Source organism: Phaseolus vulgaris, chromosome 11 (assembly GCF_000499845.2).
Source record: "Phaseolus vulgaris cultivar G19833 chromosome 11, P. vulgaris v2.0, whole genome shotgun sequence".
Taxonomy (NCBI): Eukaryota; Viridiplantae; Streptophyta; class Magnoliopsida; order Fabales; family Fabaceae; genus Phaseolus; species Phaseolus vulgaris.
The window spans coordinates 7,085,665-7,108,650 of record NC_023749.2 but is presented as its reverse complement, the minus strand read 5'-3'; the positions used below and the strand labels follow the sequence as shown (position 1 = coordinate 7,108,650).

Below are 22,986 nucleotides of genomic sequence, written 5' to 3'. Positions count from 1 at the left end.
AACTTGAAATGGACCTCCCAACATACAAGCCGTGAGATACCCAAATAATTGTCTGTGAATGAATTACACAATAATAGTGGGATTCTGCGAAACATACGGTTAGAGAAAGTATTTCCCAATCTAATAGCTGCATGCAGGTAATTCAAAACTATATCTTCATAAACATAACAGGAAATTGTTACATATTACAACTTTTAAAATTAAAAGGAAAAATAATTTTTTACTAAAAATATCAGTAAAATTTACAATCTTTTAAAACTTTTCTATCTTCTCATAATCTATATTTCTCTATCTTATTTTTCCTTCTAATTAAAGATAATATGTAGAAATTTACTGTTAGTTTGTGAAGATATGATGACTCTGTGTTAACACCCTTCTTTGGCTTGGTCTGATATACGATGATATATGTTAAACCGTCGTTCTTCCCAATCAAAGATATTAAAAAAGACAACTGGTATAATCCCGCCGGCATTCAACACCGACCAAGTTGCACAAACCATGCATCGTAAGGTCAGATACTAACATCATCAAAAATTGTCTTGCAAAAGTTAATTAGAAACTCTTTCCTTAACTTAGCCGCTAGCACTTGATTGTTTTGCTACTTCACAAGAATTACAAGTGAATGCTACGTTATCATGTTCATCTTTTTTCTTTTCTTACTCAGATCTCACTATTCTTTTCCTGCCTTCCCAAGCAAAATCCAACTGCATTTCCATGACAAACCACCTTTCATTGATGTGTAAGCATGCAGATCTGCTACAACAACTGAACTTTCTAAAGAAACATTCCACCTAACTCACAAAGACAAACCCCTTTCACTCTTTTCAGGTTTCCATATATTACCCTCCCTCCATCATCCCCACATCAAATCTCACTTCAAGGACCACTCTTTCCTTTCTCACCTCCAAAAGATGGTCATCATGAACCCTCCACTCTTCTCTCTTACCCTTCCACTTCTTATAATACTACTCTTTTCCCATTCCACCATCTCTTTAGCCCAGTCACCCGCCGCCGCACCAACCGCCCCCGCCACTCCCACCACGGCCATCACTCCGGCCCCGGTACCCTCCTCACCCCCCACAGACATCATCAGAATCCTCAAAAAGGCTGGAGGGTTCACCACCCTAATCCGTCTCCTTCAAGCCACACAAGTTTCCAACCAAATCAACTCCCAACTCCTTACCACAAACGGTGGCTTAACCTTATTTGCACCCAACGACAATGCCTTTTCAAGCCTCAAACCTGGCTTCCTCAACTCCCTCAACGACCAACAAAAGAACGAGCTCATCCAATTCCACTTGCTACCCACATTCGTTTCCGTTTCAAACTTTGACACTCTCAGCAACCCCGTGAGAACACAGGCCGGTGAAAACCCTGATAGGTTGGCACTCAACATAACAAGCTCAGGAGGGAACCAAGTTAACATGACAACGGGGATTGTTAACGTTACATTAGGTGGCACTGTTTACACTGATCACCAGCTCGCGGTTTACCAAGTGGACAAGGTGCTTCTTCCTCGGGATTTCTTTGTTGCTAAGCCTCCTGCTCCAGCTCCAGCGCCAGAAAAGTCTAAAGGGTCTAAGAAGAAATCTGCAGACAGCACAGAAACTCCTGCAGATGATGCTGAATCTGCTGCTATCAGTGTGAAACAGCAGCATGTGACATGGGCTGCTGCACTTTTAGTTGCAGCATTTTCGTGGTGACAATGAGAGGTTGAAGGTTAAGAATATAAGCATTGAAGTGAAACTATGCCATCTAGGGTGGATTGAAAGGTGAACGATCAACATTTTGCAGATACAGTGGTTTTAAATAATTGGCCTTTTTTTCTGTTCTTTTTCCTTCTCTGATGATTCAAGTTTCAGGCTGTGGTGGAAATTATATTTGATTTATGAAGGCTTTCTTCCTTCTTTCCCCTACAAGAAAAACTTCATATATCTTATGTATTACTACTTATGAGAAATTTAAAAATTGTGTAAAAGTTGCATACAATGATCTTTTAATAGAGAATTCATACAGAAGTTTTGTTAACTATTGTTAAATATGACATTATGGAATATTAATTTGACAATGTTAACTTTCTTTACCTATATTCATTTTACAATATTAATTTTTATATTTTGAGTGTAAAAGAATCTTCATCCATTACTGATTATAATTTAAATAAATTATAGTTTGCCACATAAAATACTCTCATTCTATAATATTCTAACAATATAATAATATATATTAAAAATATAAAAAAATGATTAAAATAATTATATATTATATTTAATGTAAAAATTTTTTTTTTATTTATTTCTATGACTGATTGTCTATTGAGTCTTACATTATCGTTATGTTTTCATATTTAAAAGTAGATTTTAGAAGATACAAGTTTTCCATTTTTTAGCTGAATATTAGAAATGCTCTAAAATTAATAAAAAAAATGTGATTTTTCAACAAAGTTGTCAAAAGCATATCATAAAAGTAAGCATATATTTTCTTTCACTAAAAAGAAACTATTTTCATAATATTATAGTCAATATATATCCTAGTAATAGTTTTCTTTAACTAAGTGTTTAAGATTTTTAAGGTATTAAAAAGTACTTTTTAATATAATATCATATATTTAAAATAATTTGCAAGGTGTGTCAAAGAGGATATTTGATGGGAAGGTCAAGGTGGCTGAATTATAATTTTTTTTATACAGTTTTGTTTTACTTATAATAGAACTATAGTACAAACACATACTGTTCACCTTCTTTTGGCAAAAGAAATTATTATTATAATAATTATTGAAATAAAAATATATGATTAAATTATAAAAATAAATATAATTTTTTTATTGTGTAGGTGATTTTTTTTTATTGTGAGTAGTTATTTAAATTTAAAAAGCAGTTACTCAGAAGGTGAATTATGTAAAAAAAGTAGTTAAAAGAAAAAATCCTTTCCTATAATGTTATACATGATGCCTTTTCCCTTTGTGATTTTCCAAAATTGCGAATAATTAAGTGAAACAATGATTTGCATATAGTTAATTTTCTGAATTTTGATTGCAAGTGAAATTCAATTAAAAAATATTTTAAATATAAATTTTAAATAGCTATTACAAAATTTAATAATTTTAGTTAGGTTTAATGATTTTACTTCCTGCAAAAATGTCTCTTAATTTTAAATCTCTGACATTTTAAAATAATTCTTTGTAGTTCTAATCATAAATCATGGTAACCCTAAAAATAATAAATGTAAATTAATATAATTAAAGTAAATACATTCAACGAAGATAATTATATTTTTTAAGTTTTTAAAATTTAGTTAAGTATTATATTTTTATTTAATATAAATAAAATTTTTATATATGTTATTTTGTATTCACTAATATAGATTTTTAACATTGTATTTTATTAAAATAATTATAATTTATTTAGAAGCTTGTAATTTAATTTTTATATATTAATTTAGATATTATAATTTTGAATGAGGCTATAATTAACTATTTATATTCTAATAGCATGGCAAGTATTTTATCTTGAAAGACAAAATAAAAAAAATGTGTTAATTATATTTTCATAAATACTAATTACAGTATATTTAAATTAATATATATATATATATAAATTATCTCTTATACAATTTAAAACTAATATCAATATTTTTATTCATAATATAATATATTTCGTCACAATCATTGTTTACATATATAATGATAAATATATAGATACAAAATGAATATTATATGTAATATTTTTTTTTATAAATAATTTTAATATATAAAAAATTCACTATTATTCTGAAAATAATACAAAAATTATTGTTCATAATATATTAGAAGTTAAAAAAAGTGATTATCTCATTTATAAAAAAAAATTAAATATATTACTTAATTGAAATAGCACACTTAAAAGTAATGTAATTATTTTAATTGATATTTCATATTTTTTGCTTATAAATTAAATATAACTAATATTAAGTACTAAAAAATACTATCACAAAAGTAAAAAATTTAAAAGTCATATACAGAGACTAAAATAAGAAAATAACATTATTTATATAAACTTAAATTAATATACCCAAATCAATTATTTTATATTAGTTTTAAATTGAGTAAGATTAAGAAAAAGAAAAGAATACTGGTTATTTTTTATATTATAAATAATTTTAAGTATTATATTATTAGAGGGTTGGTGTTAGAGGGTATTTAACATGTGAATTCAATAGAAACTTAACATGCAATTCATCTATCAATAGGACACACTTTTCTTTTTTAGCTTGCAACAAATTATCAATACCTTTTTATGGAAACAAACACAAGAGAAAGAGGTAACCCTTCATAAAAGCAATATCCATAGATTCATATGAAAGACATATAACACTAAAAATAATAAACATATGAAACCTGAAAGGAGGTGGGAATCAGCCTCCAAAGCTCAAAGCTCAAAGCAACACCCTCATATGAGATTCATTAATGGTGCTTGGTTTAATGAGATTCATATCCTCAAAGTTCTATTTATATTGGATTCAATGAACAAAAAGAAGTGATAAATGTTTTATTCATAAAATGATATAAAAGTAGGGAGAAATATACTTTTCCTTTCAGAACTGTCAAAAGGTGGCAAAATATTAACCTTTTGTTGCATCTAATGTAGTGATAACAACTTACCAATATCAGATTTTTAAATCTCCCAAGTTCTGGGCCCTCAGCAATTTAATTAGGTAACATGTATGAAAGCACTCACAAGTTTTTAATTAAGTAGTTCTACAATCAATCTTCTAGTATCATTAGTCATTACGATGTCTTTTTCTCTTGCAAAAAAGTACCTCCATAGTTGTGCAGCATTTGAGACAACTATCTTGCCTTGGAGATTTGGGAACTTGAGACATTCTTAATTATATTTTGTACCAATAAGATAATATTATCTGAAATGCTTAAGATTAACATTTTTAAGGTGTTTGTAATGTAATTATAAGTATATAGTTTATAGCAATTATGAAAAGTTCAGAATCTAAATGGCATTACTGCATCAGTGGAAAGAAGCATCACAATTTCATTAATGTGCATTTGGCACCCAATTGAGCTCTAACTTTAACTCCTCTTTTTCCTGCATTGCCAAGCAAAAGGCAAAAAACATTGTTCTCAATCACCTTTATCTCATCCACCTTGATGCATCACCTTAATCTCCAACAGGACCACCACAGACAGACCTCACACATAACAAACTTATACATAGGGAAATTCATTACCAAAGCTTCATCCATTTATTCCACCTATCACATTCCTAGTCCCTATAAAAACCACCCCATTCCACATCTTCCACACATCAAACACCATTCAAATAACAAAAACTTTACTCTAGAGCCTTCACTAGCAACTTGTAATTGCTCATAGAAAATGAAGCTTTTAGTTTTATTCTCCCTTCTACTCTTCATACCTTTTTCCTCCTTATATTCAACCACATTAGCCCAAGCTCCTGATGCAGCTCCATCAAAACCAATTGTCCCAGCACTATCCCAGTCACCCTCTTCTGACACCTCTGATTCTTCCCCCGATGACATCATCAGAATATTGAGGAAGGCCAAATCATTTAACGTCCTAATTCGCCTAATGAAAACCACCCAATTGATCAACCAAATCAATGCTCAGCTCATAACCATAAAATCAGGTGGCTTAACCATCTTTGCCCCAGATGACAGTAGCTTTTCACATCTCAAAGTGGGGTTCCTGAACTCTCTGGCTGACAATCAAAAGATCGAACTTTTGCAGTTCCATATTCTTCCCACTTACGTTTCAAGCTTAAACTTTGATTCTCTGAGCAACCCTGTGAGAACACTAGCTGGGGATAACCCTGCCAGGTTGCAACTAAACGTGACAGCATATGGCAACAATGTGAATATCTCAACAGGAGTGGTCAATGCCACGGTCACAGGAGTTATATACTCAGATAAGGTGCTTGCTATATATCATGTGGACAAGGTGCTTCTTCCTTTGGACTTCTTCAAGCCTAAGCCACCAGCTCCTGCACCCTCTCCTACAATATCGACAAAAACTGATAATGATAACTCATCTGCTGATGATAGCCTTGGAACATCCAAGGACAGTGCTGGCGCATGCAGTTTGATGAGTACTCTAGGAACAACGTTGGCGTCCCTTGGAGTTGCTTTAGTTGCATTCGTGGTTCTTTCATGTTGAAGGCTGGTAGACCATACCAGACCAGACAATCTATTTGATGATTTTGAATTTATGTTCTTTCTCTGAGCTGCGTAGTGTTTGAGGAACATGTGAATTCTGAAGGGTTGAGTTATTTAGATGTGTTTCTTTTGATACAATTAAGATTGTTTTGTGTGAATTTTGATGCAATTAAGACAACCAAAATTTTCATCTCAAACTACATGGAGTTAAGTTGATACATATTATGATGTGTAAACATATCTGCCAATACTTTCCTCAGTTTCCAAGGTAAAAACTATGCATTGGCAATGTACAAAAGTTTGATAAAGAACTTGAAAAACAGACCAAGAACATAATTGCGTCACATAAGTAGTTTCATTATGAACTAAAAGGAAGGACTCGAGGTTCTTGGAAAATTGAAGGACCTTATGGTGGCTACCTTAAAACCTTATATGGAAGCCTTTTCTGTTTCTATGGGGTGTACTACTAAGCCACAAATCTCCACCTTGGAGAAAAAGGAGCTGAAGGAATTGAGAGATTCAAAGGCTGGTTGTAGGAACTGAATAGAAATTATAGGAAAATCAATTCCATGAATTGTTACTTGGTCTAGAACTAACATGTTTCCCAATTTTGGCGGATGTTAGCCCACCTTTTGGATTGTACTCAGTCGAAGCTGGTCTGCTGGAGGAACCAAAGAGAATGAATGTCCAAGAATGAGTACGGCTGCTGAGTACATTAGTGTTAAATTAAGGACATGAGAACTTTCTAAATCACCTTTTTGATTGCTGTAATTATGTTTTGTTTGTGACAAGGGTAATGGTTAAGTAAGAAGATAGGAGTTTAGTCTGATTTTGGACATATTTGTTCTCTTAATGACAGTGCGTACATGATCTTTTAGTGACATGTATAGGTATGATGATGGAAGCCATTTCTCTTGTATTTTTAATTAAATATGAATCAATGTATGGAGACTAGTATGGTTTAACAGCAAATCGAAAATGGTTCTGCTTCTTTTTTCTTTTCATGTTATTATGGTTCTGTTTTATGGTTTAAGGTATAATCTTCTTTCAACAATTAGACATTATTTCTGGAGTACCCATGTATAATGTGCTTCATTAGCCATGACTTATAGATATTAATCTTTAGCTAGAGGCTAATGTTATTCAGTGTCAGATGATTGTTCACTTAACATAGTTGATCAAATAATCAATGCAAAGAGTGTTGAAGTGGAAAAAAGGTGTAGTAGGAATTTTGTCAACCTATCTAGCATTTTTCTGTGTTATTAATCAACAGGAAGGCTAGGGAGGTAATATTTGGTTAAAAGAAAATTCAACCTTCTCCTAACTAAAACCATTGGAAGAGGAAGAGCAAAATCCAATAATTATATCAAAATTAATTTGTCTTTATATTTTAGCAATAACATCAATTACTTAGCACGAAATGTGGATCTATATCCAAAAGTGAGATTCGTATGGGTTAAAATGTCTTGTCCTAGTTTGTTTGTACTAAAATCAAAAGGTTGTGATGTCTTTATTTATATATTATACATGGACAAGATAAAATAATCACAATTTTAAGAGTGTAAAAAGTTTTACTCTATCAATAAATTAAAAACAGTAATTAGTATGATTTTAAAGAAGGTATTTTATGAGTTAATAAACTCATCATACCTTGTCCCAATTGACACCATTTGAATTGGAAGTTCAGAATGCCAGTAGGAGTTCCAACCTTTGTCAATGGCTCTTCCTGATCCATGGTATTAAATTACATCTAATAAACATACATAACAATTGCAGATGCAATTCCCTATTTTTTAGGGTTCCTCTCTAGCCTCTCCACAGTCATTCCCCTTCAACAATATATTACAAACATTTTTTAACAATGTATTTAACCTATTTATTTATAAATATACATGTGCTATGCTCAGCTCACCATAACCAAACTTACCCAATATAGTTAACCTATAGCATCTGTTTTGCAAACATGCCAACAATAATTAGATAAAGGATCCTTGTTCTCTATGAAAGATGGGATATATCCTCACACTTCACAACTAACAGATTTCATAGCCATAACATTTCACCAAACTATCATTTTCTTGGCCTATATATAACCCTCCCCTTCACACATCCCAAACATCAGACACAAATTGCAAGAATCATTAATTCAAATCATTCACATACTTCCACAATCATCAAAGCCATATCTACAGGCTTCAATTGGCAACTGGAAGATGAAACAAGCAACCCTTTTCTCCCTCTCACTCTTGCTACTATTTTCCTCTACCACCTTGGCCATTTCACCTGCACCTGCAGCAGCCCCAAAAGCCCCTGCAGCAAAAACTCCCCATACCCCAAAGGCTGCAGCACCATCACCAAAACCATTAGTCCCCACATTACCTCAGTCTCCAGACTCCCCTGACTCTGTCCCTGATGACATCACCAGAATCCTAAAAAAGGCCAAAATGTTCTCAACCCTGGTCCGCCTCCTCAAAACCACAGAAATCATGAACAACATCAACTCACAGCTCATAACAGCCAAGAGTGGGGGCATAACCATCCTTGCACCAGATGATTCTGCCTTTTCCAACCTCAAAGCTGGCTTCCTCAACTCCCTAAACGCAGGCCAGAAAATTGAACTTGTGCAGTTCCACATATTGCCAGAGTTTGTGTCCAGCTCAAACTTTGATTCTCTGAGCAACCCTGTGCAGACAGTGGCTGGTAAAGACCCTGCAAGGCTTCCACTGAATGTGAATGCATTAGGTAACAGTGTCAACATTTCAACCGGGGTAGTCAATGCCACCATTCTTGGAGTAGTATACGCGGATAACAAACTTGGAATTTATCACGTGGACAAGGTACTTCTTCCTCTAGATTTCTTTGTAACCAATAAGGCTCCAGCTTTGGCTCCTTCATCTCTTGCAAAGGCTCCCAAAGCTGCTAAGGAAAACTCTTCTGATGACGATCAAGAAGAAGCAAACCAGGATCACAATAAATCTGGGGCACTCAGTTTGAGCAGCGTTAGTGGAACAAAGTTGATGTCACTTGGGATAGCCTTGGTCGCTATGGCAACCATGTGGAGTTGATCATTTAGCAGCTGAACTTTCAGTTTTCTTTGTGGTTAATTTCTTTGTTTGCGCTTCTTTTTTTGTTTAAATTTTTCTCTCTTTGTGGTTTCTTGTGTATGGATGTTATGGAAAGGGAAAGAATGCTTGAATGATTAACGATTCTTATCTGAAACCATGTTGTTGCTATCATCATGCTTTATATGCATGACCAGGAATGAATTCATGTTTCATAACTCCTATCCTCTTTTTCTTTCAAACATTTTCCTCCAAGGCACTATTTATATAAAAACTGTCCAAAGTTTCCAAATATAGTTAATTCATAATGAATGTTATCGAGTTGAAAAGGATGGAGAGAAATATATACGAACTATTTTGTGTTTGTTGTTTACAATAACATCTATTATTATTAAGAAAAGTGGACTTTTATCCAGAAGCAGAAACAATAACTTCATCTGTACAACCTGAGCTTTTTATAGCATGACATAATTAAGGTTTAAGTTAATTTTTGTTAAAAAATATATTTTACTGAATATTTCAAATTTTTATATTTTTCAATTAAAATTCTACAGTTTGATTTTACTCTCGAAGCAGAGTGACGTAGTTTAGCTTTTACTTTGGATCTTAATTAAGTACATGTCATGAAAATAATAATTCAATTAAGCTATAAGTTTTTGTAAATTTGAATATTTTGAATTAAATGTTTATTAAAGATTTGTTTTATTAAAGTTTTATCAGTAAATGGTTCCCAATCCAACTGCGATTTTGACCAGAACGTTAAAGTTTTCGAAGTTTCCTCAATATAAAATGCAATTAAATTAAGTGTACTTGTATGTGATTTTTGACAGTATCAACAATCATGAGCACAATCACAGTTTAAAAACTCTGCATCATCTTATAGAAATACAAAACAATTTGCAACAACTCCTTAGTATGTGTGAGGTGGGTCACTCCTCTTCAACTACATTATTTTTCTTACAAAAGATGTTAAAAAGCAAGTGTCCATGAATATGTCAGCATTATCATATGTCCATTATCAGCTCATCATTATCAGCAAAGATGCAAATAATAATTAGATAACAAATCCTCATCTCTATGACAGATGGGATATACCCTCCACAGCTACAAATTTTGCAACCTGTTAACCACAACATTTCACCAGCACATCATTTATTTGGCCTCTGCATAACCCTACTTTTTCACCAATATTATTATTGTAAAAATCACAACTAATTGTCCCTCTTTGTATAAATACACAAAATGGGTATTTGTAGAATTAATAAAAGTCATCTATAGGATGGACTTAGAAATTGAAGATGAAAGAAGGGAAATTTTTATTTTCCAAATTAGTTTTTGTTTATGTCTCATGGAGGCTTTAAGAAAACCATATACTTGTTGCTAAAGACTTCGTATATGAGGTGTAAAATGTCTCTTCTCCATTTGTGATAAAAAAAGTTGCGAAGTCTTTATTGTTTATATAATATTCACGAACAGGATGAAATATCAAGATTTTAGAAGTGAAAATGTAATTCATGATATTATGTTCAAAGTCCAAATTTTTAAGAGTTTGAATATGAGAGCAAAAATTAAAGCTAAAAACTTGAATTATTTGCACTAAAAGGTATCCAGAACATGGTTTTGGATTCCAATGTTCTGTTTCAGGGCTAAACTATACATAGAAATTTTTGTTAATGGAGTGAGATGTTTAGGAGCTAATACAGCATAAAGAAAAACCAACCTTCTCCCAAATAAAACCATTGGAAGTGGAAGTGCAAAACACCAGGAGGAGAATTTCAATCCAGTTACTCACTCAACTCACAAAGTTCTTGAACTTCATTAATTGGTTTGTATCAAGTGGATGGCTCCAGCTCTGTTTTCTGATCCAAGTTATTAAATTACATCTTATAGATATACATAAACTCAACATTTGTAGCTGCTCCCTGATATTTTTAAGGGGGTCCTCTGTAGCCTCTCTGCATTGTCACTCCCCTTCTTCAACTACATACTACAGAAGTGTTAAAAGCAGGTATTTAATGTGTCCATTCTCAGTTCACCATATCCGAACTCAATACTTACACTAATTTATGCCAATAATATTTAGATAAAGGATCCTTATTCTCCATGACAGACGTGATACACCCTCAGACTCCCCAGCTAACAAATTTCACAGCCATAACATTTCACCAACCTATCATTTCCTTGCCCTCCAATCTCTATATAACCCCTCTCCTTCACAGCTCCCACACATCAAAAATAAATTGCTACAATCATTTTAACATTCTTTCAAAATCATCAAGGCCATCTAGGCTTGAGTTGGCATCTGGAAGATGAAACAAGCAACCCTTTTCTCCCTCTCGCTCTTTCTACTCTTTTCCTCTACCACCTTGGCTATTTCACCTGCACCTGCAGCAGCCCCAAAAGCCCCTGCAGCAAAAACTCCCCATACCCCAAAGGCTGCAGCACCATCACCAAAACCATTAGTCCCCACATTACCTCAGTCTCCAGACTCTCCTGACTCTGTCCCTGATGACATCACCAGAATCCTCAAAAAGGCCAAAATGTTCTCAACCCTGGTCCGCCTCCTCAAAACCACAGAAATCATGAACAACATCAACTCACAGCTCATAACAGCCAAGAGTGGGGGCATAACCATCCTTGCACCAGATGATTCTGCCTTTTCCAACCTCAAAGCAGGCTTCCTCAACTCCCTAAACGCAGGCCAGAAAATTGAACTTGTGCAGTTTCACATATTGCCAGAGTTTGTGTCCAGCTCAAACTTTGATTCTCTGAGCAACCCTGTGCAGACAGTGGCTGGCAAAGACCCTGCAAGGCTTCCACTGAATGTGAATGCATTAGGTAACAGTGTCAACATCTCAACTGGGGTAGTCAATGCCACCATTCTTGGAGTAGTATACGCGGATAATAAACTTGGGATTTATCACGTGGACAAGGTGCTTCTTCCTCTAGATTTCTTTGTAACCAATAAGGCTCCAGCTTTGGCTCCTTCATCTCTTGCAAAGGCCCCCAAAGCTGCTAAGGAGAACTCTTCCGAGAATGATCAAGGCGAAACAAAGCAGGATCAGAATAAATCTGGGGCAGCGAGTTTGGTTAGCATTCATGCACTGATGTCGGTTGGGATAGCTTTGATGGTAGTGGCAAACATATGGAGTTGATCTATCTGGCAGCAGTACAGTTTTCTATGTCATTAATTTCTTGCTTTGTGCATTTCTTGTTTAAATTTTGCTGTCTCTTTTTGTGGTTTCTTGTGCATTCGTGTTATATCAAGAATCCGTTAATGATTACCAAGTTAAACCATAACTGTTTCTAAAAATTATGGTTTTCATGAAAGACCAACAATGAATTCACATGTTTCACAACTCCTAACCTAGTACAGAACCTAACCTTACATGGGGGCAACTCTCAGTGTTGAATCTCTGTTGCAGTATTAGAGATCATGGATATGAATAATTTGGTTGTAGGGTGACTTTGGATGAATTTCTCCTTCAAAATAAGAAAAAAAATTAAAATTATTTTTTCCATAATTTAAAATTAATTTATAGAAGCTTTCTTAGGTAACTTTTCTAATTTTTAATTTATACACGAGCTAATTTTAAGTATAAAAAAAGTCAGATTTTACTGTTTTTCTTATTTTTTTCAAGTTTTGAATGTGGATGATGTTCCATTTATATTTGAGAAAGATATTGGTAAGAATGAAAGTGGAGGTAAAATGTTGTTATGTTAAGGATGATATTAGAATCAATGAGAGATGAGTATTAAGAAAGTTGTCACTAATCACCTAGACTTCATATTTCATCACTAATCACCTGGACTTCAACACGAACAAACATCGACCATGCACCACAATACATTTCACCATACTAAACTGAAAAGTTAGAGATTAACAATGCATATAATTCAACAATACACTGCAATTTTTGGCTCCAATGCATCTCATATAGACAAGGTCATTCATAGCTACAGTTTTTTTTTTTTTTTTTTTTTTTAAATTCTAAGTTCAATACAAACTATCTGTTTTCTGTATTTAGACATTAATAAATGTAATTTATTCAACTGAGCCAGAGATTTGCTAATTGTAACTTAAAAAATACTATTCTTTTGACTGGTTTTGGAATTATGTAAGAATCATAACTTAACTTGTATAAATTATAATAAAGTTGGAGCATATTCCTCACATGTTTTATATTTATTTATTCTTTTTATCCTTATAAAATCATATAAGTACAATTTTATTACAAGCTTGGAGTCTGATTTTCAGCCTAGTAAATCGAAAGCAAATCCAACCTTGTCTGTAACATTATCTTCCATTATGTTGATATAATAGTAATAACTTTGAAGGCGTTAGTGAATGAGTTGCCAACTATAAAATTCAAACACTGATATATTCGTATCGTTTAAGTGTCCGTATTATATAAAATGTGACGTTAAAATTGAGATTTAGAAAATGTGGGAGTATTCTTTAATTGTTTCTAATTCTTCAACCTGTTTTCTCTCTTGTAAATTTTGATTTGAACAATAGTTAGATTATTTAATAGGAATGAAACTTGTTCACATTTACCAAGATGGACTTCTAGTCTATAACATCCAGAAGAGATCATGTTTTCCTTTAAGAATGGAAAGTTCAATCGGAATAAATGAACCTTTTGGATTCATTATGATGAGATTAAGTGTTTGTTTAGGATCATGGGTAGACTCACTGCTGAAAAAAAAAGGTAGACTCACTGAATTTCTCAAATTCATAGGTTAGAAAACTATGATACCAATTATTGATTTTTTATATAAAATATATTTACAAAATAAAAGATATATTATTTGGGAAGAACAAAGTTAAAAAAAAACTTTAAAATAGTAGCATTATATTTAAATCAAATTAATAATTTCTTAAATTTAAAAGATAAAATGATCATATGCTTTTCTTTTTTCCAAACACTATCTTAAAATTTAAAACATATAAAAAAAATCTTAGTAAAATTAAATCACAAATATTCTTATATTTTCATTGAGCAATAATCATGATAGTTTTTTTTTTTAAAAAAATACATCAAAGTGAATTTGGTAGCCTTAACTATGGTTGAAATCAGGAGAAATTGTTGTGAAATATGGTATAACATACACAGTTCTTTTAAATTTAGATAAACAACATATGATTATAGTTTATACTGATATTTCAAACAATTGACAGAATCATTTTGTGTATAACGCAGTATAAAAAGTGAAATAGCATCAGCCAATTAAGCGGTTTTTTGACCATGATGGGGTTATTGTTTTTGTTTTTACCAAAATGGGGTCCGTTTAAAAAAAATTACAAATTTAGGCAAGTCGTGCCAATTCGGTACGACTTCATATGCAGAAGTCGTCCCAATTAGGCACGACTTCTGCTGTGTCATGTCATACTAAAGTCGTGTCAACTTGGCACGACTTCTGCCCTGTCATACTGAAGTCGTGCCAACTTGGCACGACTTCTGCCCCGTCATACAGAAGTCGTGCCAACTTGGCACGACTTCTGCCACGTCATAATTGTCCGCACAGACAAGCTTAATAATAAAATTCAATTCAAGTTTGATTATTAATTTCCTCATTTTTTTTATCTATGTATTTATTCATTCATAACACTCTTAGAACATTCATTTTCTTTATCTATGTATTTATTCATTCAATTCAAACATGATCCATACACAATTATCCAATTTTTTGTTCCTTAAAACTAACACTCTTAGAAAATTATGTATCAAATTAATTTTTAACATTACATAACTTACTACCCAATATATAAACAATAAAATTAAAAAAAATTATGACGTAGCAGAAGTCATGTCAAGTTGGCACGACTTCAGTATGACAGGGCAGAAATCGTGCCAAGTTGACACAACTTCAGTATGAGAGGGCAGAAGTCGTGCCAAGTTGGCACGACTTTAGTATGACATGGCAGAAGTCATGCCTAATTGGGACGACTTCTGCATATGAAGTCGTGCCGAATTGGCACAACTTGCCTAAATTTGTAATTTTTTTTAAACGGACTCATTTTGGTAAAAACCAAAAAAAATAACCCATGATGGTAAAAAAAAACCCAATTAAGCAACTAAAAAAGTAGAAAAAATTTGTACATTATTTTATAAAAAAAAATGAATTAACTAATGTTTGATAATTACATTGAGGATACTAATCATTCTTCTCTAGATCCAAATCCACTAGAAAACGAGTTCTGATGAGCTAAAACGTTTCAATCTTCATTGATGCGCCACCGTAATTTCCTTGTCCAATAATGAGACTATGTCTCACACCAGTGTCTCACTCAATCTTTTGTGTACCTTTCAAGCAAGAACTCACTGTTATCTTACATACCATATATGTATATATTTTGATTAATGCAACACCTAAATATCAAACAAGATAGTTCATAAATCACAATTAAAGGTTGTACAACATGGCCCTTCACCTACCTTTCCTTTCTCAGCTTCAATATATAAAAACCCTACACTCATGCATTTCATCATTGCATGAACTGCACACTGTTATTACAATAGTTATCACTTGCAATCATTTCTAATATCATCCAAACCTTTATTTAACAAACCAGGATGATGAGAAAGCAATGTGTCTTGTCCTTCTCACTGGCACTGCTACTTTCATTTTTTAATTCCACCACCACTTTGGCCCAATTATCACCAGCTTCTGCCCCTCTTAAACCAGTTCAACCTACCCCTACCCCACCAGCTGAGGCTCCTAAACAGCCATTGGTTCCCTCATTGCCACAGTCACCAAGTGATTCCACTCCTGACACTGCAGCTGTTGACATTGTTGGAATCCTGAGGCAGGCTAAGTCATTCAACATCCTAATCCGCCTCATGAAAACCACCCAATTGATCAACCAACTCAATGCACAGCTCCTCACTACTAAATCAGGTGGCATCACCATTCTTGCACCTGATGACAGTTCCTTCTCTGAACTCAAAGCAGGCTTCCTCAACTCTCTTTCTGATGGCCAAAAGCTCGAGCTCTTACAGTTCCATGTTCTTTCAGACTATGTTTCTAGCTCTAACTTTGATACTCTAACCAACCCAGTGAGAACCCTTGCAGGGGCTAAACCTGGAAAAGTGGAACTGAATGTGATAAGTTACGGAGGGAGTGTGAACATCTCAACGGGTGAGGTTAACACCACCATCACAGGCATTGTATATACGGATAAGCATCTCGCTATTTACAAGGTGGGTAAGGTGCTTCTTCCTTTGGACTTTTTTACTGTTGCTAAAGCACCTGCAAAGGCTCCCTCATTGGCTCCACAACCTTCTACTGACGCAACAAAGGCGCCTAAAGCTGATAAGGACGACTCATCTTCTTCAGATTCCTCACACGTTAATCCCACCGAACAGAACTCCGGCACCGACAAGATCAATATGTACGGAAAGTTAGTGTCACTTGGACTAGGGCTTGCACTTGTGGCAACAACTATGTAAAGTTGATGGGGGCAGGTGGATTTCGCAGTTATGAATTTCGTTCTTTAAAACACGCATGCATGTTCCTTTTATATACGTTGTTATTTTGTTTCGGACTCAGTACGATGTGTTAGCCTAGGAAGCGTTATGTAAAAGGTTTGCATGATTATGGAGTTTCCTTTTTTCATAAAATATTTAGAAATACGTAGAACGTAAAACACACTACAAATAGTCTTCTCAGATTCTGTCAGAACATGCTGCTACTTTTAGAACGTTGCAAATTGTTGCTTTTAATTAGAACGGGATTACTCCACAGCAAAGAAACAGTTCCTCATTTGGCTAAAACACAATTCATAAAGCAGAAGAAGAAACAAACGACGGAAGGGAGAAAGAAAATCCAGGTTTTTTACCACCATGGTGATGTTTCTTTTTTCTTTTACCAAAATGATGTGACTCCTTTTATAAAAAAAAACTATCACTTAATATGAAAGAAGTCATAATAATTTGGTACGATATGACTTTGTTCGCTCAATTTGGAGTCGTGTAAACTTAACACGATTCCTCTAATGTTAACGTAAAAAAGTTGACACGATTCATGTAATTATTTAATTAAAATTAAAATTGAGTAGTAAGTTATGTAATATTTGAAATTAATTTAACAAATAATTTTTTATGGAGGAATATTTATTCTTGGTTAATTTAGGTTGTTAGTTGAATAAAATAAATAAGGCATAAATACATAGGTAAAGAAAATGAGAAAATTAATAATCAAAGTTGAGATTGAATTTTATTATCAAGTTTGTCTGTGCAAACAATTGTTTATGACCTTTGGTCCTACCGTATAACAATTTAGGGTTTATACGTTTTCTTGATTGATGTCAACACATCATGGGGTCAGGTAAAAAATTTTGGTCCGTGTAAATAGACGAATAATCTTGATTTCGAACAGGATTAAATTGGACCTCATAACCTTTAAAATATTTGCAGAGACTGTACCACAAATGTCATTAGCTGTAAATGACAAAATGAACAAACAACAATTGTGTGTGGATAAGGGAGACGTATAGCAATTGCGTCTTCCATAAATAATTTACTTCCAATAGTTCAACTTTTTATTTTTATTTTATATCTTGTAATGAATCTTACTAATTTGTCTAGTTATAATTAATCTCCTCATTATTACGTGTTCTGCAAATACAATAATAATTCTCATTTCTCTATTTATTTCCAAATGCAATAACAATTTTCATCATATTTTTTATTAATAAAAAAATTAAATTAATATATTACATTACCGTCAAACATGATTCATGCATGATTATCCAATTTTTTGCTTAAAGCTAACACTCTTAAAAAGTTATTTATCAAATTAATTTTAAATATTACATAACTTACCAATTTTAATTAATTTCAACTCTAATTAAATAATTAGTAATATTTATTTATTTAAAAACAATAATGTTTTTACTAAAGTCAACAAAATAAAAAATTTATGACGTGAACAAAGTCATATCAAGTTAGAACGACGTGACAAAATTCGTGTCAACTTAACACGAGTTCAAGTTGAGGTGGTAAAGTCTGTCAAGTTGATACAACTTCTTCACATTAACTCATGTCAATTTGACATGACTTATTTAAATTTGTATTTTTTTAAAAGAATTTCCATTTTGTTAAAAAAAAATCCTTAATGGTAAAAAAATGAAAACCTAAGCAGAGAGTAACAGAATAAGTATAGTTTTACAAACATGTATCCGTAACCCGTTTGAAGATATCATTTATTTCAGATAAAGTAAAGTTTTGTGGCAAAATCCATGTCGACTATCATATATCTAAAATGAATACATGATAGTTAGAGAAAATTATTTTTAGGAATGTACAACTTGCCGCCACACGTGCATCTCCAGACTTGAGGGTAGTAGTCCGGGGATCGAAGGGAGGCAGAGTCCGTTTGGTGGCGGGGAGAGGGGGGTGGCGTAGCTACCAGAATTGGCTTGCAGGGTGTGCATTTCTCACACCCGTTAATGCAGTTCGGTGGCTCTGACATTGCTCCACCCGTTGATGACTCCAAACTTTCTCCACTTTCACCACCTACTTCATCATATCATCATATCAAATACAATTACTAAGGTTAATGAGAGTTTATTCAATAAGAAAGAGTATATGGGTGTGAAATAACTTCATACCCTTGCTAGAAGCACCACTACTGCTGAACATCGGCGTGCAAAGCAAGAACAAGAACAAGACATTGCGACAAAGATGAGTTTGGGTGAGCGTGGTAAACATCTTTCCCTTCTTCTCTTTCAACAACAACAAATTCCTCAAATAATTCAAAGCTTGTGTTCTACTCACTCTCACTGCATCAATTTATACAAACTAAATCTCAACGTAAAACTGTCAGTAATTTCTTAATGAAGGCAACTCTAAACACCTTCTAATTATTTTAAAATTTAAATATTTTTAATTTATAATAAATATTTTAATATTTAATTCTTTATTATATTTATTTTAGAATTATTTCTTTAATGTTATAATAAATTATTTAATTTATCAATTTTGAATATAAATTAATTAAATTAGATTTATTAAATTAAATAAGTGTTTGATTTAAAATTAATTGAGTAAAATAAAATATATATTTAAATTATTTAAATGTTATATAAAATATTTGTTTATTTTAAATATTATTTATTTTATTTATATATTGTCATAACTATTTTATTTTTGAAATTATGATATAAATTAGTTAAATTAAATTTATTAAATTGATGATAATAATATTAAATTTATTAAATATTAATATTAATACTAATAATATTAATAATATCTATAATATCTATAATAATATTAATAATATTTATAATAATATTAATTATAATATTAATTATAGTGTTAATTATAATATTAATTATAGTGTTAATTATAATATTAATTATAGTGTTAATTATAATATTAATTATAGTGTTAATTATAATATTAATTATAATGTTAATAATAATTTAATAATATGAGTATAATATATTTTATTATTATTAATAATAATTATATTAATATGTATAAATTATATTAATAATAAGTATAATAAAAATAATAATATGACCAAAAAATTTGTCTGATCTAGTGGTTAATGCTTCCCTCTTCACTAGAAGAACTTGAGTTTGAATCTTGACTGGTGTAGTTTTCTTAGAATATTAATTGGGAAGAAACAATCTACATCACTTCCTCCATATACAACACAACTTTGCAAGAATAATCCCAATGCTTCTTCCATGTGAAAATATTATTACTTGTCCAAAATACTTAGATAGAGTGGTCGAAGAACTGTATCAGATGTATACTGGCAGGCAGTAAGAGTCTTAATAACAAGGTTGTTTCAAAATAAGAACATTTGTGCTTTCGGTCAAGTTGATTTACAAATGCATTATTTCGAAGGAGAAAAAGATTCAAAGATTGACATTCTTGTAGTTAGGTATGAATGATAAAGAGGTTATGCATTATCTATATTGTAAGTGATGTAGGATTCTTCAAATCTCTTGATGTATCTTTATCATTCTTTATCATGATATATATGTTTGAAGATATATTATTCAAGGAGAGGAGTGTCTCTAGCAAATGTTTTGTACCCTCGTTATAATCTTCATGTTGAATCTGTTAACCATATATGTTTCTTGAATATGGTTGTTCTTTATATGCTTGGAATTAATGTTTTATATGGGTTAATAATTAATGTTTTATATGGGTTAATACATAGGTTGTTTAACACAATAATTTTTATAAACATTATGAACAATTTATCTTACCTCATTTAAACCATAAGCAAAATCAACTCTGGAAGGCTATGTTGATTGCACTTATATGAAATATTTGGAATCATAGCAACAACGTTGTTTTTAGACCAGAAGTTGTAGATGTCAAGAAAATTATTCATATGTCTCAACTTAAATTTTTTTTTTTATCGGCAAGAAAAAAATAAATTAATATGAACCACTTAAGGGGTGGCTCAACCCTTATACATAATCTAAACCCCTTCTAACCTACCTAATCCTTATATCCTTAAAATAAATAACATCCTAGTCAAAGAGACAAACTTTGCATAATCTCACTTAATTGACAACATACAAGCCATAGGATAAGTATATTTGCATAATCTCACTTAATAAATCTCACTTAAATCTTGATTATGGTTGAAGAATATATAAAGGGTAAGTAATTTCGTGTTCTTTCTCTAATTTGTTTTTTAAACCTATTCTTTGCTTAAAATCTCTATGATTGTTATATCTTTTACTTTTTGTTTTGGGGGTGGGTGGATAGGTTGGACTTTTTGGTGGGGAGAAAATCTGACCTGGTTTTTCTTTTCTCTCATTAAATGCTTTACTTTTGAAAAAGTACTTGAGCACATTAAATTATAGTTGTCTTTGGAGTTTGTTATTATCCTCTTTTTTTTATCAGCAAAGAATAAATAAAATAAAAAGAGACACTTCAGGGGTGTCTCAACCCTTATACAAAACCCCAAAACCAAGTTTTCTAGTACCCTGCCAACCAGGAATCCGACAGACACTACACTACAGATCAAAGATAGAATTCCAGACAAGATACAGAAATACACCCAACAACTAAATACATCTGACAACTACAACATAGTCTTTGGCAACAGGTTGGAGTACCATACCCAAGTGATAAGCACAACAAACCAATACAAGGCATACCATCACAACAGCTAAACCATATCTTTGTAGCAAGCTGAGTTGTACCAAACTAAACCAAATACGAACAGCAACAACCCAATCCTATGAGGAATATGCATAAGCCAGAAAACCCCAAAAAACACTTAATAGCTTCCCAATCTGGCCACACCAGTAACCAAAAAGAACCACGTATCCTTTTGCTTCAGCTCAAACTTCATAAATATTCCAACACCAAACCGATAATCATGCATAAAGTCACTTCCTTTATCGCAGTTCAGAACAACATTCCTACCCTGCCAAAAAGAAAAGACCAAGACAACCTGCACAAACATACAATACTTTCCATACCTCAATTCAACCTTGCCAGATAGGATTTACCGATGAGACCTGCACAAAACCACACCACAACTACCAGGACAGGAAACAAAACATTAGTTAAATAAGACAAGGAATCAGTCTTTCAAATACCTCATACAACAGAGAGGTTCCAAACACCAGTCAGAGTAAGAGAAAACAACCAATTTTTCTTTTACTGTGACCCAAGACCAAGTCTTTCTTTGTGCCACGGTAAAAACCTCCACTAGATCCACCTGCCCGTTCTCAAACACAACCTTATTCCTATGGTTCCAAATTTCACTCACAATACCTACCCAAATACCCCCCAACACCTGGTAACTACATGTTTCAAGCCTATAGGTTTGAACATCCTAAAATTCATTTGTGGGTCACGATGTAGCACCGAGGTGAACCCCAACCACTCTAGACACATACCCCAAATTCTTCAAGAGATTCTGCATTCAAAAAATAAATGTCTTACCGACTCTTCTTCCACACCACACAAAGGGCACCGATCACTCATCAAAGTTCTGCCGCGTCTCGAGAGATTGTCCTTCGTGGGAATGACATTACATAACACCCTCCAAGCCATAAATTGTGCTGAAGGTAAGGTGTTTAGAGACCAAAAATTCACGAATAAATCCTCATCCACTACAGACATCTCCCCCATGAGACACTTATAAGCTGCTTTCACAGATAAATCCAAGTTATCCACATCCCCCCATATCCATTTATCAGGTTTAACTCCACCCTCTCTTGTTAACCTCTTGTTATCCAACAACTGCATCAAAAGAGCAACCAAACTGGATTCCCACTAAAAAAGATTTCTTCTACACCGCAGCTTCCACGACCAAGTATTATTATTCCAAACCCCAACTTGTGAAAGAGTACAATCGGTATCTAAGGAGATTGAAAAGAGCCTAGGGAATTTATGTAATAGAGGAAAATTTTCCAACCATTTATCCTCCCAAAACCTGATTTCTTTCCCGTCTCCTACTTCCCACCGACCTCTGCCTTCAAAATCATTACCCCACCCCTCTAAGTACCATACCTTCCTAAGGTCCCTCCACCACAACGATTCCTTACAAATCTTACCTTGAGATTTTAATCCCCTCCACCCACCATACTTAGACACTAGAATATCCTTCCAAAAGCTTCTCTCTTCAGACTTAAGTCTCCAAATCCATTTCCCTAGAAGAGCCAAGTTAAACTTTTCTATATCAATGACCCCTAAACCGCCTTTATCTTTTGATTGACAAATCTTATCCCACACCACCCAAGCAATTTTCCTGTTATCTGACCCCCAAT

The 22,986-nt window shown here is 32.9% G+C and overlaps 5 protein-coding genes across 5 annotated transcripts; all 5 read left to right on the top strand.

Moving 5' to 3' along the window:
* Positions 1–463: 463 nt before the first annotated feature.
* On the top strand, positions 464–2,028 carry LOC137821558 (fasciclin-like arabinogalactan protein 12). The gene has a single exon (XM_068626206.1). It carries the CDS (start codon positions 912–914, stop codon positions 1,701–1,703), a length of 792 nt encoding a protein of 263 aa, XP_068482307.1. The 5' UTR covers positions 464–911; the 3' UTR covers positions 1,704–2,028.
* Positions 2,029–5,194: 3,166 nt separating this feature from the next.
* Positions 5,195–6,388, top strand: LOC137833259 (fasciclin-like arabinogalactan protein 12). Its single transcript, XM_068641620.1, has one exon. The coding sequence runs from the start codon at positions 5,369–5,371 to the stop codon at positions 6,164–6,166; it is 798 nt and encodes a 265-aa protein (XP_068497721.1). The 5' UTR covers positions 5,195–5,368; the 3' UTR covers positions 6,167–6,388.
* Positions 6,389–8,274: 1,886 nt separating this feature from the next.
* On the top strand, positions 8,275–9,445 carry LOC137832458 (fasciclin-like arabinogalactan protein 11). Its single transcript, XM_068640631.1, has one exon. It carries the CDS (start codon positions 8,379–8,381, stop codon positions 9,228–9,230), a length of 852 nt encoding a protein of 283 aa, XP_068496732.1. The 5' UTR covers positions 8,275–8,378; the 3' UTR covers positions 9,231–9,445.
* Positions 9,446–11,108: 1,663 nt separating this feature from the next.
* LOC137833168 (fasciclin-like arabinogalactan protein 11) lies at positions 11,109–12,521 on the top strand. Its single transcript, XM_068641531.1, has one exon. It carries the CDS (start codon positions 11,537–11,539, stop codon positions 12,380–12,382), a length of 846 nt encoding a protein of 281 aa, XP_068497632.1. The 5' UTR covers positions 11,109–11,536; the 3' UTR covers positions 12,383–12,521.
* A 3,204-nt stretch (positions 12,522–15,725) lies between these two features.
* On the top strand, positions 15,726–16,780 carry LOC137833274 (fasciclin-like arabinogalactan protein 12). The gene has a single exon (XM_068641634.1). It carries the CDS (start codon positions 15,806–15,808, stop codon positions 16,679–16,681), a length of 876 nt encoding a protein of 291 aa, XP_068497735.1. The 5' UTR covers positions 15,726–15,805; the 3' UTR covers positions 16,682–16,780.
* The last annotated feature ends 6,206 nt before the right edge of the window (positions 16,781–22,986 follow it).

Bases quoted from the DNA above. Each gene is read 5' to 3' on its own strand.
- LOC137821558 (XM_068626206.1), top strand. From the start codon at position 912: ATGGTCATCATGAACCCTCCACTCTTCTCTCTTACCCTTCCACTTCTT.
- LOC137833259 (XM_068641620.1), top strand. From the start codon at position 5,369: ATGAAGCTTTTAGTTTTATTCTCCCTTCTACTCTTCATACCTTTTTCC.
- LOC137832458 (XM_068640631.1), top strand. From the start codon at position 8,379: ATGAAACAAGCAACCCTTTTCTCCCTCTCACTCTTGCTACTATTTTCC.
- LOC137833168 (XM_068641531.1), top strand. From the start codon at position 11,537: ATGAAACAAGCAACCCTTTTCTCCCTCTCGCTCTTTCTACTCTTTTCC.
- LOC137833274 (XM_068641634.1), top strand. From the start codon at position 15,806: ATGATGAGAAAGCAATGTGTCTTGTCCTTCTCACTGGCACTGCTACTT.